Below are 12663 nucleotides of genomic sequence, written 5' to 3'. Positions count from 1 at the left end.
GCTCAGACAGGAAAAGAGGAATTGAAACATCCACTAGTCGATCTGTTATGGACTTCCTGTTCATCAGCAGCTCAGAGTCCCAAACACCAAAACTACGAGCCCCACACCAAAAAACTCAACTCCCCCCCCCCCCCCTCCCCTCTCCTCCCCCTCCTCCCCTCCCCTCTCCTCCCCTCCCCTCCCCTCCCCTCTCCTCTCCTCTCCTCCCCCTCCTCCCCTCCCATCCCCTCCCCTCCCCTCTCCTCTCCTCTCCTCTCCTCCCCCTCCTCCCCTCTCCTCTCCTCCCCCTCCTCCCCTCCCCTCTCCCCTCCCCTCCCCTCACCTCCCCTCTCCTCTCCTCTCCTCTCCTCCCCCTCCCCTCTCCTCCCCCTCCTCCCCTCCCCTCTCCTCTCCCCTCCCCCCCCCCCCCCCACACACACACACACACACACACACACACACACACACACACACACACACACACAACCTGATGCAGTGTAACAGTGAACTCTTATGACCTTTCTGTGTCGTTTTCTGATGTTCCCTGTTCACAGAGTAAGTTACCACACCACCAACCAGACAGCAACCGCAGTGATAGGCAGACTGGAACATCTAACGGGCCAATCAGAGCAGCTTTTGCTGTCACAGGTTTGTCTGAGCCTGACCAATCACACCCCAGCGTCCTGGTTAATATGAATTATTCATGAGGAGGGGTCTTTTTTTGGCTCCTGGTTGGAACAGAGCACAGATGAATAATTGATCTATAATGCAGTCTCTCTATCTTCCCCTCCCTCTCTCCCTCCCTCCCTCTCCCACTCTTCCTCTCTCTTTGTCCCTCCCTCTCTCTCTCTCTCTCTCTCTCTTTCTCTCGCTCTTCTCTGTGATGCTGAGATCAGCTTCTCCACCTCCCCTCTCTCCTCTTTAATCCTCCCTTCATCCCTGTCCCATCCACCCATCCCTCACTCCCACCTCTCTCTCTCTTTCTCTCTCTCTCAAATACAAAATCCCCTTTATTCTCTTTCATCTCCACACTGCCCCCTGTCTGTACTCTCTCCACCTAGATCAATCCAACTCCCTCTCTTCCCACCCTCACTCTTCCTCCTCTCTTCCTCCTCCCCCTCCTCTCTTCCCCCTCCTCCTCCTCCTCCTCCTCCTCCTCCTCCTCCTCCTCCTCCTCTCCTCCCCCTCCTCCTCCTCTCCTCCCCCTCCTCCTCCTCTCCTCCCCCTCCTCCTCCTCCTCCCAGGTACTCACCGTCAGGGAGGTGAAGGTCATGCACATGCCTCCGAAGCCGTTCATCGCCAGAGCAAAGAAGATCAAGATGGACAGATCTGATGGAGGAGGAAAACGAGGGATGAGAGAGAGAAGGAGAGAGGGAAGAGAGGAGTGTGGAGGTGCTGCTCAGGTGCCATCAGTGTGTTTGCAGGTACGTACTGTTGGGGTCGCTGGCTCCGTACGCGATGAGGACGCAGGAGAAGGCAAAGCAGGCGCTGAAAACACACACCTGGTCTTCAGGAAGACTGACCACATCACAGGTAGGGATGATCGTATTCACACACACTCAGACAACCCCAGCCCCACACACACACACTCTGGTCTCCGTGGCGACCTACCTGCCCAGCAGGCGGAGCTTGCGCGGGCCGTACTTGTCCATGACGATGCCCAGGGGCAGGGTGATGGCGCTGAGCAGGAAGGAGCCCACGGTGAACGCCAGGTTCAGCATCTCATCCTGGTCCTTACAGATGGTCCAGCCGTTCATCTGCAGGAACTCCTCCTCTTCCTCCTCCTTCACCTGGCTCTCCTCCGCGCCCCCGGCCTCCCACGACAGGTTGTGGCTGGAGCTGTTTCCTGTGGACGTGGGAGAAGAAGAAGGAGACAGGAAGTGGGAAGGAGGTTTGTTCACTGACCCAAAATATATTTTTTTCACATTTTATTAATTCAGAAGAAGCTTTTAGATGTACACAAACTGTGTCTTTAGAAAGTAGAGTCGAATATTATGGATCAAAAGTCCAATGTTCTGACAGTTTTTCGGAGATAAGAGTCAAGGAATGGTCAGTATTTACTTGCAAAGTTTGATCGTGTTTCTGTTGAGATTTTAATTAGATTAATTTGAATGAGATTAGAGGTTAATTTTGTTGTTTTGACACAGCTAGAAACAATCCAGAAAGGTTTTATAGCCTGTGTGTTACTCTCTGCTACCTGAGGTCCACCTCTCTCTCTCTCCCTCTCTCTCTTTCTCTCTCTTTCTCCCTCTTCCTCTCTCTCTCTTCTCTCCTCTGTATCATATCTTTCACAGGAAGTCCGTATCCCTGACAGGCCTTCTTAGAAGAAGTATCATTAACCATCCATCTATATCTGGCCCTCCTTCCCTGAGCGGTTGATTGACAGGTCTGCAGACCAGTGAAAGGTCAGGTAAACACCCTGAAGGGGTAAACAATCAGAAATAGCATGGAACAAGAAGTGAACCCAGTGATCAGGGGAACTCTGACTCTACGCAACACACACACACACACACACACACACACACACACACACATGGACACGCACACACACACAGATAAAAGCACACTCACATAAGCACACTCACATACTAGTTTATTTAAGTCTTTCAGACGCCAGAGACAGTTACAGAGCAGGACATGAATTCTGCATCTGTTACAGCCTGTCTGGTGCCTGACTGGCTGATTATACTGCCTTCTGACTGGTAGTCTTGTTACTGCCTGTTGACTGACTGGTGTGAGACTAGCTGTTATTGCTGTCTGTTGACTGACTGACTGGTTTTGTTAGAGAAGTGAGGGAATGAGGAGAAGGTCAGGAGGTCAGGAGGAAGTCCTGTTATCAGTCAAGCAGAGGAGCAGCAGAGATATAACAGAACAGTTTGAGTTCGGGGACACAGAGGGGCTTGTTATCACACAGACCTCCTCCAGGGAGCTGCTCTGTCAGGGCAGCCTCATCAGAAACACACACCACTCAACGGTTCTCTGAGTAGGTCACCAACCAAAGAGATACCCTGGGAGATGTTTACTTCCCCTGTAAGTACGTTGGGTGTGTGTATGACAATGTGTGTGTGTGTGTGTGAGAGAGACAGTGTGTGTGTGTAGAGGGGGAGTTGGCAGTGGATTGAAGGCTTTCTCAGCCATAGACTCTAATCAAAGAGATCTCCCCTCTGCTTGATGTCCCACTGTTGACAATCCCTACAGTGACCAGGTCCTCTCTAAAAGAGCAGCTCTAACATTCGTGGTCAGTCGCTAAGGGCCAGCTGTTTTTGTGCTAGTCTGGTCCACTCAGAACACAGACTCAAAATAGCTAGCTGTCCCTCCAGAGTGACACCCTGTCCTGTTGCTGAGAGCACCTGGGAACGTGGCGGTCAGCGGGAAGGGGGAGTCGGTAAGAGGTCAGCCAAGCGTGTGAACCCTGATGCATGTCTGGAGACGGAACGAGACTCCTGAACAGCCGTCAAACCGGTATGAAGCAGAACAAGACTGTCGAGAGTCATGCTGAGGATTGTGGGTCTTCGTCATGGCAACCCAGTAGCTATGTTTACAAACTTGTAGCTGTGCAGATCGGCCGGTTTTCCATCTGAGGGGACCCGCGTTGTGTGACGCGTGGTGCGTTGGTCTTTTCTCCTGCAGTTGTGTTTGGAGTGTGTGGACTCCACGCTCTCGTGGACAGCATCTGTGTGTCGGTTGTATCCAACGGTAGCACAGTGTAATCTCTCTGGCTGGCTGGGTTCAACTGGGTTGTATTTAACGGTAGCACAGTGTAATCTCTCTGCATGACTGGGTTAAACTGAAGACAAACACCATCTGGCATTCAGAGACTCTGCTGACTAATCAAGATCTTCTGAGCGGACCTGAGTCAATATGGGGAAGTGCTCTAGACACACACACACTCACGTTTACTCACACACACACACACACACACACACACACTCACACACACGTTTACACACACACACAGACACAGACACTCACACACACGTTTACACACACACACAGACACAGACACTCACACACACGTTTACACACACACACACACACACACACTCACACACACGTTTACACACACACACAGACACAGACACTCACACACATAACCCTGCAGTGTTAGAGCACAGCTCTTGTCTTGGCTCCGGGGACACTGGAGTGTTGGCAACTCAACTAGAACATTTAGTCCTTTCACCACAAGAAGCTCTAACAAGCTAATCTCTTCCTCAACAGGTTCCCCGTCCAGCCAGGTGTTTGAGAGGGCTGGGCCAGAGCCTTGAGCAGGCACGTTGGGTTGTCTGTTTGAACTAAGCAGTGTGTGCTTCCATCTTCAGTGTACACAACACACACACACACTCACATACACACACACACACACTCACTCACATACTCACACACACACTCACAGCAAGCAGACCACTCCCATACCATTCTTTGATCAGGCTAATGATTGACAAGATACGCTGCACTGCTTGGTAACCAAGACAATGGTAGTCATGGGCGATGGCTGTTTAAGGTTGAATGTTTTCACCCTGACTGTTGTCCTGTCAATGGACCGTAAAAACAGTGGATGTGCCGAGGTGGAAATTTGATAAATTCCGATAACACCTGCTTCTTGTCGTGGTGTTTCGTATCAGCGTGCTGAACGAGGCCCTGAAGCTACGTCACGTCCCCAAGAACACTGAGCTCCTTTATCTGGACTGACTGTTCATCCTGCGAAGTCTCCGCTCAAGGTTACATGACTGTGTGCTATTAAAGGCTCTGAGCCCGAGGAGAGAACAGGACTGGAAGGTTCCCCAGAGACGCTCCCTAACCCTCACTGCGAAAACACAGAGCAGAGGGGCAGACAGTAAATTCACCATGCTCCCTAACCCTCACTGCAAAAACGCAGAGCAGAGGGGCAGACAGTAAATTCACCATGCTCCCTAACCCTCACTGCGAAAACGCAGAGCAGAGGGGCAGACAGTAAATTCACCACGCTCCCTAACCCTCACTGCGAAAACGCAGAGCAGAGGGGCAGACAGTAAATTCACCACGCTCCCTAACCCTCACGGTGAGAGGAGAAAAGAGATGAGTCATACAAGACCTACACATGTGCCGCTCTCCCTCTCTCTCTTTACCTCTCTCTCCCTCCCCCCTCCCCTCCCCTCTCCCTTTTATTTCACACAGTCCTCTGACAACATCTAAAGTCCAAGCCCAGGAAGCCAGGTGATGACACGTGCACCTGAAACAGGTCAGTCTACATTTACGCCGTGGAATGCTGACCGAGCAGAATCTGCTCCGGAACTTTACAGACATCTCACCTACACGCCAACACAAACCTGGGATGTTGAACTGCCTGACAGGAACTTGATACTCAGGACAGATACGTAGAAACACTCACCACACTACTCTGAGAGGTGAGGAAGTAGGGAGGGGTGAGGGAGGGAGGGGTGAGGGAGGGAGGGGTGAGGGAGGGAGGGGTGAGGGAGGGAGGGAGATGTAGTTCAGATCAGTAAAACTGTCTCAACAGACACTGATACAAAACTTCTGTGGGGAATTTAACCGATGTGCAGATAAAACAGAACGAAAAAAGCAATGGATTTTGATGGAGATCTTTGAGAGACACATAGAGAGAGAGGGAGTGAGAGGTAAAAAAAGAGAAAATGGAGAGAGGGAGGGAGGCGAATAGCGAGAGAAACAGAAAGAGATAAGGAGAGAGAAAGAGAGAAAGGTGGTGAGAGAGGTGGAGAGAGATGAAAAAAGAGCCAGATGAATGCAGGGGCCCTCAGCAGTGATGATGCGTGTTTATGTCACACTGTGTCTCCAGTAGAGAAGAGCAAAGTTCCACCCTCCTGGTGAGCAGGATCTTCAACCTGCTTCTCCCACCTGACCTACAGACTCACGTCTCTCTCCTGCTCCCTGTGCTATCGCTGTCCCTCCCAGCATCTGCTCCAGAGAGCTTCAAACTGCCTCTCCCACCTGACCTACAGACTCACGTCTCTCTCCTGCTCCAGAGCACTTCCCAGTTCTCCCACAAGCCAGAGGGATTTCTAAATCTACTCAACCTCAGTTTCACAAGACAGCGTTCGGAGAGGATCTCATGTCGGGATCTCAGGATTGTTTTTCCTGATTGAATCATGAAAATGAACTGCCGGAGGCTATAAAACCTATCTGGGTTGTTTCTACCTGACGTTGAGCCCGACCTGACTCATTGCTCCATAACCATTTGATTGAAATACATGAGGTGGACAATAATGAAAGCTTGTCTGGCCAACCTTCCTGAAGCTTTGATCCTCTGATAGCACTCACCTGACCTTGGTTGATCACTGTCTAACCCTGGTGCATCTAGTACCACTGTCTGACCCTGGTGCATCTAGTACCACTGTCTGACCCTGGTGCATCTGGTACCACTGTCTGACCCTGGTGCTTCTGGTACCACTGTCTGACCCTGGTGCATCTAGTACCACTGTCTGACCTGGTGCATCTAGTACCACTGTCTGACCCTGGTGCATCTGGTACCACTGTCTGACCTGGTGCATCTGGTACCACTGTCTGACCCTGGTGCATCTAGTACCACTGTCTGACCTGGTGCATCTAGTACCACTGTCTGACCCTGGTGCATCTGGTACCACTGTCTGACCCTGGTGCATCTGGTACCACTGTCTGACCTGGTGCATCTAGTACCACTGTCTGACCCTGGTGCATCTGGTACCACTGTCTGACCCTGGTGCATCTGGTACCACTGTCTGACCCTGGTGCATCTAGTACCACTGTCTGACCTGGTGAATCTGGTACCACTGTCTGACCCTGGTGCATCTGGTACCACTGTCTGACCCTGGTGCATCTGGTACCACTGTCTGACCCTGGTGCATCTAGTACCACTGTCTGACCTGGTGAATCTGGTACCACTGTCTGACCCTGGTGCATCTGGTACCACTGTCTGACCCTGGTTCCCTGGTCTGCCTGCATCCTCTCTGGTCCTCCAGGCACAAACTCTCCCAGACTCTGCTGACTCCTCTCAGCATCAGAGCTGGATACACTGACTGATTCATATTGACCGGTTGCTGTTTGCAAAAGAACAGAGAGGATTGTGTGTGTGTGTGTGTAGAGGTTGTGTGTTTTGGGGATCTGTTTTGGGGGGGTGGAGAGTGCGTGTGTGTGTGTGCGTGCGTGTGTGTGTGTGTGTGTGTGTGTGTGGGTGTGTGTGTGTGTGTGTGTGTGTGTGTGCGTGCGTGGGTGTGTGTGTGTGTGCGTGTTCTGGTGTTGTGGGCACAGAGGGTAGGGCTTAGAACTCTCCACCAATGGGAGCAGAAGGAGAAAGAGAGAGAGTGTGTGTGTGTGTGTGTGTGCGTGTGTGCGTGGGTGGCTGGAGACCAAACGACGACAACAGTCATAACCCTTAAGCTCCTCCCACAGGAAGTAATCATAACAAATACGCTACTATTATAACACATTTAAAACAAGCGTAATAACCAGATAAACCCTCCTTACCAGGTTCCTTGCAGAGGTAGGAGTAGAAGCCTTCAGACTTGAGCATGATGAGCAGGGAACCCCAGCCCAGGAGAACCGCGGAGAACAGCAGGTTCTCTATGACGGCCGTCACGGCCATCCACCAGCGCCGCGCGAAGGCCGTGGCGAGGGACGGAGCCATGCTGTCTGGGTAGCAGGCGCAGAGGAGGCGGCCTGGAGGTGTGGAGGGATAGGGATAACCCTGGAGGAGAACGTAGGAGGAGGAGATGGAGGGTTAGGGGAGAGGACAAGAGAAGAGAGGAGATGGAGGGTTAGGGGAGAGGAGAGGAGAAGGAGGGTTAGGGGAGAGGAGAAGAGAGGAGATGGAGGATTGGGGGAGAGGAGAAGAGAGGAGATGGAGGGTTAGGGGAGAGGAGAGGAGAAGGAGGGTTAGGGGAGAGGAGAAGAGAGGAGATGGAGGGTTGGGGGAGAGGAGAAGAGAGGAGATGGAGGGTTAGGGGAGAGGAGAAGAGAGGAGATGGAGGATTGGGGGAGAGGAGAAGAGAGGAGATGGAGGGTTGGGGGAGAGGAGAAGAGAGGAGATGGAGGATTGGGGGAGAGGAGAAGAGAGGAGATGGAGGGTTGGGGGAGAGGAGAAGAGAAGAGATGGAGGGTTGGGGAAGAGGAGAAGAGAGGAGATGGAGGTTTGGGGGAGAGGAGAAGAGAGGAGATGGAGGGTTGGGGGAGAGGAGAAGAGAGGAGATGGAGGGTTTGGAGAGAGGACAAGAGAGGAAAGAAAAAAAGGAAGCAATTTCTTAAAAAGTGTGATGGATGATTTATATTCTGCTAACTCACTCAGTATAAGACACTCAGTCAGCAAGAAAGACTGTACCCCCTTGTCATACAGATACTGATTCTACATGAATGATGCATTTTGACTTAATACATTCATGTTTATGTTTTAATGCAGCCATGTAAAAGGAGTTTCTGAAGGTTCTTTGTTCTTGGCAGAGGATGATTTAAGAGGAGCGATTCTCTCAAACACGAAACAGCTGAGGCCTTACAGGCGCGTGCCTGGGCCCCAAACTCCTCCTACACATGTTCATAAACCCCGCCTCCGCTCGTTCTGATTTGCGGAGCATTTTTCTGCACCTCGCCCATTGGCTGTGCCAGATCCAGCTCCGAAGAGCGACTCCACGTGAGGCCAAGTTCCAGCCGGTTCGAACCAGTGCCGCGCGAGATTCTACCTTTTCCTATCTTTTTGTTCCCTGTCGCTCAGCGCATCCGCATCCTGTTCTCACCACGTGCTTGACCATAGGCCTCCACTCGTCACTGACACATTTGTCTTTAAATTAATATCCTTCAATATACCAATAGAAGCATTTATGCCAGAGAAACGCATTGTTAATGTGTATTACGCACAAAGAAAACTGTCAGGTAGGATTTAGTCATTTAGCAGACGCTCTTATCCAGAGCGTTATCCAGAGGTAACGACATTATGCAAATAGCAAGTCGCGTATATGAAGTTATTATTGTTTCATCGCCTGACTTTAACAGTCTCAATCTTGATTATGTCCCCCTTGACTTAGCATATAGCCTAGCCTATTCTGACTGAATGCGACGATAAAACGCCAATTGTAAAAATGTGTTAAAAAGTAGGTCAAAGGTGAAACGTTGTGTCTTTGTCGTGTCAAACGTCCTGTCAAATGCTGAGCTAACGCCTCTTTCTAAAAACAATAACAGACTTCTGTATCCTGCGGGAAATGAACAGCTCTCTAAAACTGGTCTGAACTGGACTGAAATCGTCACCCGCACAATGCGCCGCCTCCTCCTCCTCCCCTCTCCTTCTCTCCATCTCTCCCAGCTGTTCAGTATCAACAACACAGAGTCCGCAACACAGCGAGCAGCAATAATCAACTGTGGCAACAAAAGCGTTAATGACACCACCCGGATTTCAAGTGTCTGTGTTCTTTGTCGGAACCGTTTTGTCAAACAGAGTCAATTTAAACTTTGCGACATGAAGCTTTTGTTGGAATGAACTAAAAAAGCTGAGACCAGGCTACATCCTCTTGTCAGACAGTCCCTTGAAATTATTTCCTCTCAAATATGAGCGACATAACACCGCCGTGATTAATGTGATAATATTCTTGTGAACTACAGTTTAAACACATTGTTGACACTTAATTCAGTTGGAAGCATCTGAGAAAGTTGCCATGACACTAACAACGAATCCAAATTGCAGCTCACAATCCCTTCCCCAATAAATTAAAATGTAAAACAAAAAAATAATAATCTAGATTAACAATTTCCACACAACATTGTATTCGTTGTAGTCTAGTTTTTGACAGAGAAAGACGTTGGAACAATGTTTTGCGCTCATGGTCTGGTGGTGATGATATGAAATACAGTACAAAGGACTGACAGCTACATAACTAAACTGACAGAATAAATTATATGGTTTTGAATGCTGCTGTGATCGTAATGCCACATTTATTTGCCTGACTAACTATTATTTAGGGCACAATGTAACACTACCAACCGACGACAGCTAAAGTAAGATTCTCCGCGCGACTATAACTGTCCAGTCGCCTCCAGCATCCTCCTCGCGCTGCTTACCTGAATATCTTGACTCGCGAGCAAGGTCGCCTGTGTCTCTTCTCTGAGGCTTTTCTGCCTCTAAATGCTCTGTTCTTCAGAACACATTAGAGTCAGTATAGATGTAGAGGCAATCTTTGGTTTCTGTGCATCGATATTTGTCTCTTCATCTCAAAATCCTTGTTTTATATTTGCCCTGAATGTTACACAAACAAGCCCGCGTCTCCATTGGCCAGATCCTGAGCTAGAGACCTCCTTAAACCAATCACAGGGCGCAGAAATGGTTAAATAAATAAATAAATAATGTTGCACAAACGCTGCTCATGTTTTGACACAAAAAGAAAGGGAGTTATAACAAGCATAGTGGTGATGGAAAAAAAATTAAATGAAAATTCGATTACTGAAATTAGAAAAAGTTTACGTCTGTATTTAGCTGATGACTGATAAGTTAAAAACTAACAAATGCATAGTGGAAATGAAGATTTTGCAACAAGTTAAGTTGCATGTGTAAGTGAATGAAATGAAATACATTAAAGTGTGTGTTTGGGGTTCGCATTTGTTTAATTTTGGGAAAAACAAACATGACACTAAGTATAAGTCCTCGTTATCGGTGCCTTGCCTGCCATATTCATAATCCACAAAAACATCCGCAGTCTAAAATCAATTTGGCCTTGTCGGTTGTACATGTTTAGAAAGCGGATATGCTTTCCTGGAATATCAAAAGTAAGAAAGGGACTGGATGTACTCAAGGCATGAAATATTGGCCTTGAGTGTGGCGGAATGGACACAAAAACAATTCCTCCGAAAAAAAGTTTATGAAGATAGCGACACCTAGTGGTGGCGGGGGTACTGTATATATATATAAAAAACACCACTGACAAGTAACGACGCTGACAAAATGAATGCAGGTTTTTGATTTATTTTTAGTATCTTAGTGTGTTTGCGTAATTATACATGGCTGTCTACACAGTTACCCAGGAGGACAGGTAAACTGTCTTTCTAAATCATAACATAAGATTTGGTTGAAGACAGGCTTGACAGAGAAACGTTACAAAAGAGGAGTCTGCTTGACACTGCTTACTACAAAGTCGATCAGTTCTGGGGAACCAGCTATGACGTTACGGAGGTGTCTGTCACCATGTTCCCACTGGATCTCTGTTTCTATCAAACACAAGGCACTGGGAACACACACACACGCCTTCCTCACTTGGCTCTAGGCTCTTTCGTGGAACAGAACACACGCTAGGTCAAAGGTCAACCCTGGAGCTGAGGTCCTGATCTGCAGGTGTCCACAGGGGCAGCAGCCCAGTGCTCCTGTCTCCCCTGTCCAGAGCTGTCCAGGGGTCAGAGGTCAGGGGTGACCCGGGATGCAGAGACAGTAGTAGAAGAAGCAGAGAGAGGGAGGGGTCAGACACACACACACACACACACACACACACACAGACAGACAGACAGATACACAGACACACACACAGACACACACACAGACAGACACACACACACACACACACACACACACACACACACACACACACACACACACAGAGACACACAGTGGAGGAAGGCTCTCCCATGTTGAGAAGTCACTGGAGATTCAGTGCCACAAAACCTCTGGTTCGTTCAACACTGAACGAAAATGGCCAAAGGTGAGTTGCCCATTTGTGTTGGGTGGAGAGAGAGAGATGGTGTGTTGGGGTGGAGAGAGAGAGAGGGTGTGTTGGGGTGGAGAGAGAGAGAGATGGTGTGTTGGGGTGGAGAGAGAGAGAGATGGTGTGTTGGGGTGGAGAGAGAGAGAGGGTGTGTTGGGGTGGAGAGAGAGAGAGATGGTGTGTTGGGGTGGAGAGAGAGAGAGAGATGGTGTGTTGGGGTGGAGAGAGAGAGATGGTGTGTTGGGGTGGAGAGAGAGAGAGAGATGGTGTGTTGGGGTGGAGAGAGAGAGATGGTGTGTTGGTATCAGTTTGACATGACTTTCAGTCTGTCTGCCAATATCTGTCTATTCTTTCTGTGTCAAACATTCCAAAGTTCCAGAAGAGAAACATCTGCCTAGCAACAGTCGACGCCATCCTCTAAGTGTCATAGTTTAATAAGGAGTATATTACTGACACATAAATAACCCATTAACAATAACTTAGTAAAGGAGAAGGCACGTGTTGGGAACACACAAAAGAGACAAAATTACAAAGCCAAAATTCTAAACTCTATTCTATATATTTTATTTTCTGTCAATGTTTCTCTCTTGCCTTTCTCCTCCTGTCGTTAATCACTTTCTTGTTCTTTGTGCCTGTGCTTTACTCCTCTGCCACCGCAGTGCCACACTGCCCCCTAGTGGAGGCTCTTTGGATTGGAACGCTCGGACAGCCAGGTCTGATAACAACATGAGAAATAACAGTCTTCTGTGTCTCAACCTTCCTTACTCTGGTCTCCAGGCTACCTAGCCTACGTACTATCACCTTCCTTCTAGAGCTCTCCCTGTTCTGGATCTAAATCTGGTACTAGAACCCTCTTTTTCTAGAGCCCTCCGCGTTCTACATCTCTGTCGCGTTTCAGATCTGTCTTTCTAGTGCTCCCAAGTTCTAACTGTCTTTGGTGTTCTAGATCTCTCTACCTGCCCCGGACCTCCTTCGTGTTCTACATGTCTACGTGTTAAACACACGTTTCTCACGCTGTTAGACA

At 49.1% G+C, this 12663-nt stretch overlaps 2 protein-coding genes across 3 annotated transcripts in view; both read right to left on the bottom strand.

Moving 5' to 3' along the window:
• Positions 1-10178, bottom strand: part of LOC134028705 (large neutral amino acids transporter small subunit 4-like) — a 23798-nt gene extending 13620 nt beyond the window's left edge. Inside the window, exons 1-5 of one of the 2 annotated variants that reach the window (XM_062472437.1) lie at positions 10012-10178; positions 7438-7657; positions 1591-1825; positions 1412-1467; positions 1232-1308 (exon numbers count right to left, since the gene is read on the bottom strand). In XM_062472437.1, coding sequence (XP_062328421.1) covers positions 1232-1308; positions 1412-1467; positions 1591-1825; positions 7438-7597 — 528 coding nt within the window. In that variant the 5' untranslated portion in view covers positions 7598-7657; positions 10012-10178. The remainder of the gene's footprint in view (positions 1-1231; positions 1309-1411; positions 1468-1590; positions 1826-7437; positions 7658-10011) is intronic. The other variant, XM_062472438.1, reaches the window with a different exon arrangement.
• Positions 10179-10893: 715 nt separating this feature from the next.
• LOC134029431 (unconventional myosin-Ic-like) overlaps positions 10894-12663 on the bottom strand; it is an 8595-nt gene continuing 6825 nt past the window's right edge. Inside the window, exons 17-18 of the mRNA XM_062473526.1 lie at positions 12405-12663; positions 10894-11969 (exon numbers count right to left, since the gene is read on the bottom strand). The exon at positions 12405-12663 is cut by the window's right edge and continues 493 nt beyond it. The gene's annotated coding sequence lies outside the window, so the exon portion shown is untranslated. The remainder of the gene's footprint in view (positions 11970-12404) is intronic.

The sequence above is a fragment of the Osmerus eperlanus genome, chromosome 11 (assembly GCF_963692335.1).
Source record: "Osmerus eperlanus chromosome 11, fOsmEpe2.1, whole genome shotgun sequence".
In the NCBI taxonomy this organism is placed as follows: Eukaryota; Metazoa; Chordata; class Actinopteri; order Osmeriformes; family Osmeridae; genus Osmerus; species Osmerus eperlanus.
Note: the sequence above shows the minus strand (reverse complement) of the source record. Positions and strands in the feature narration are given on the sequence as shown.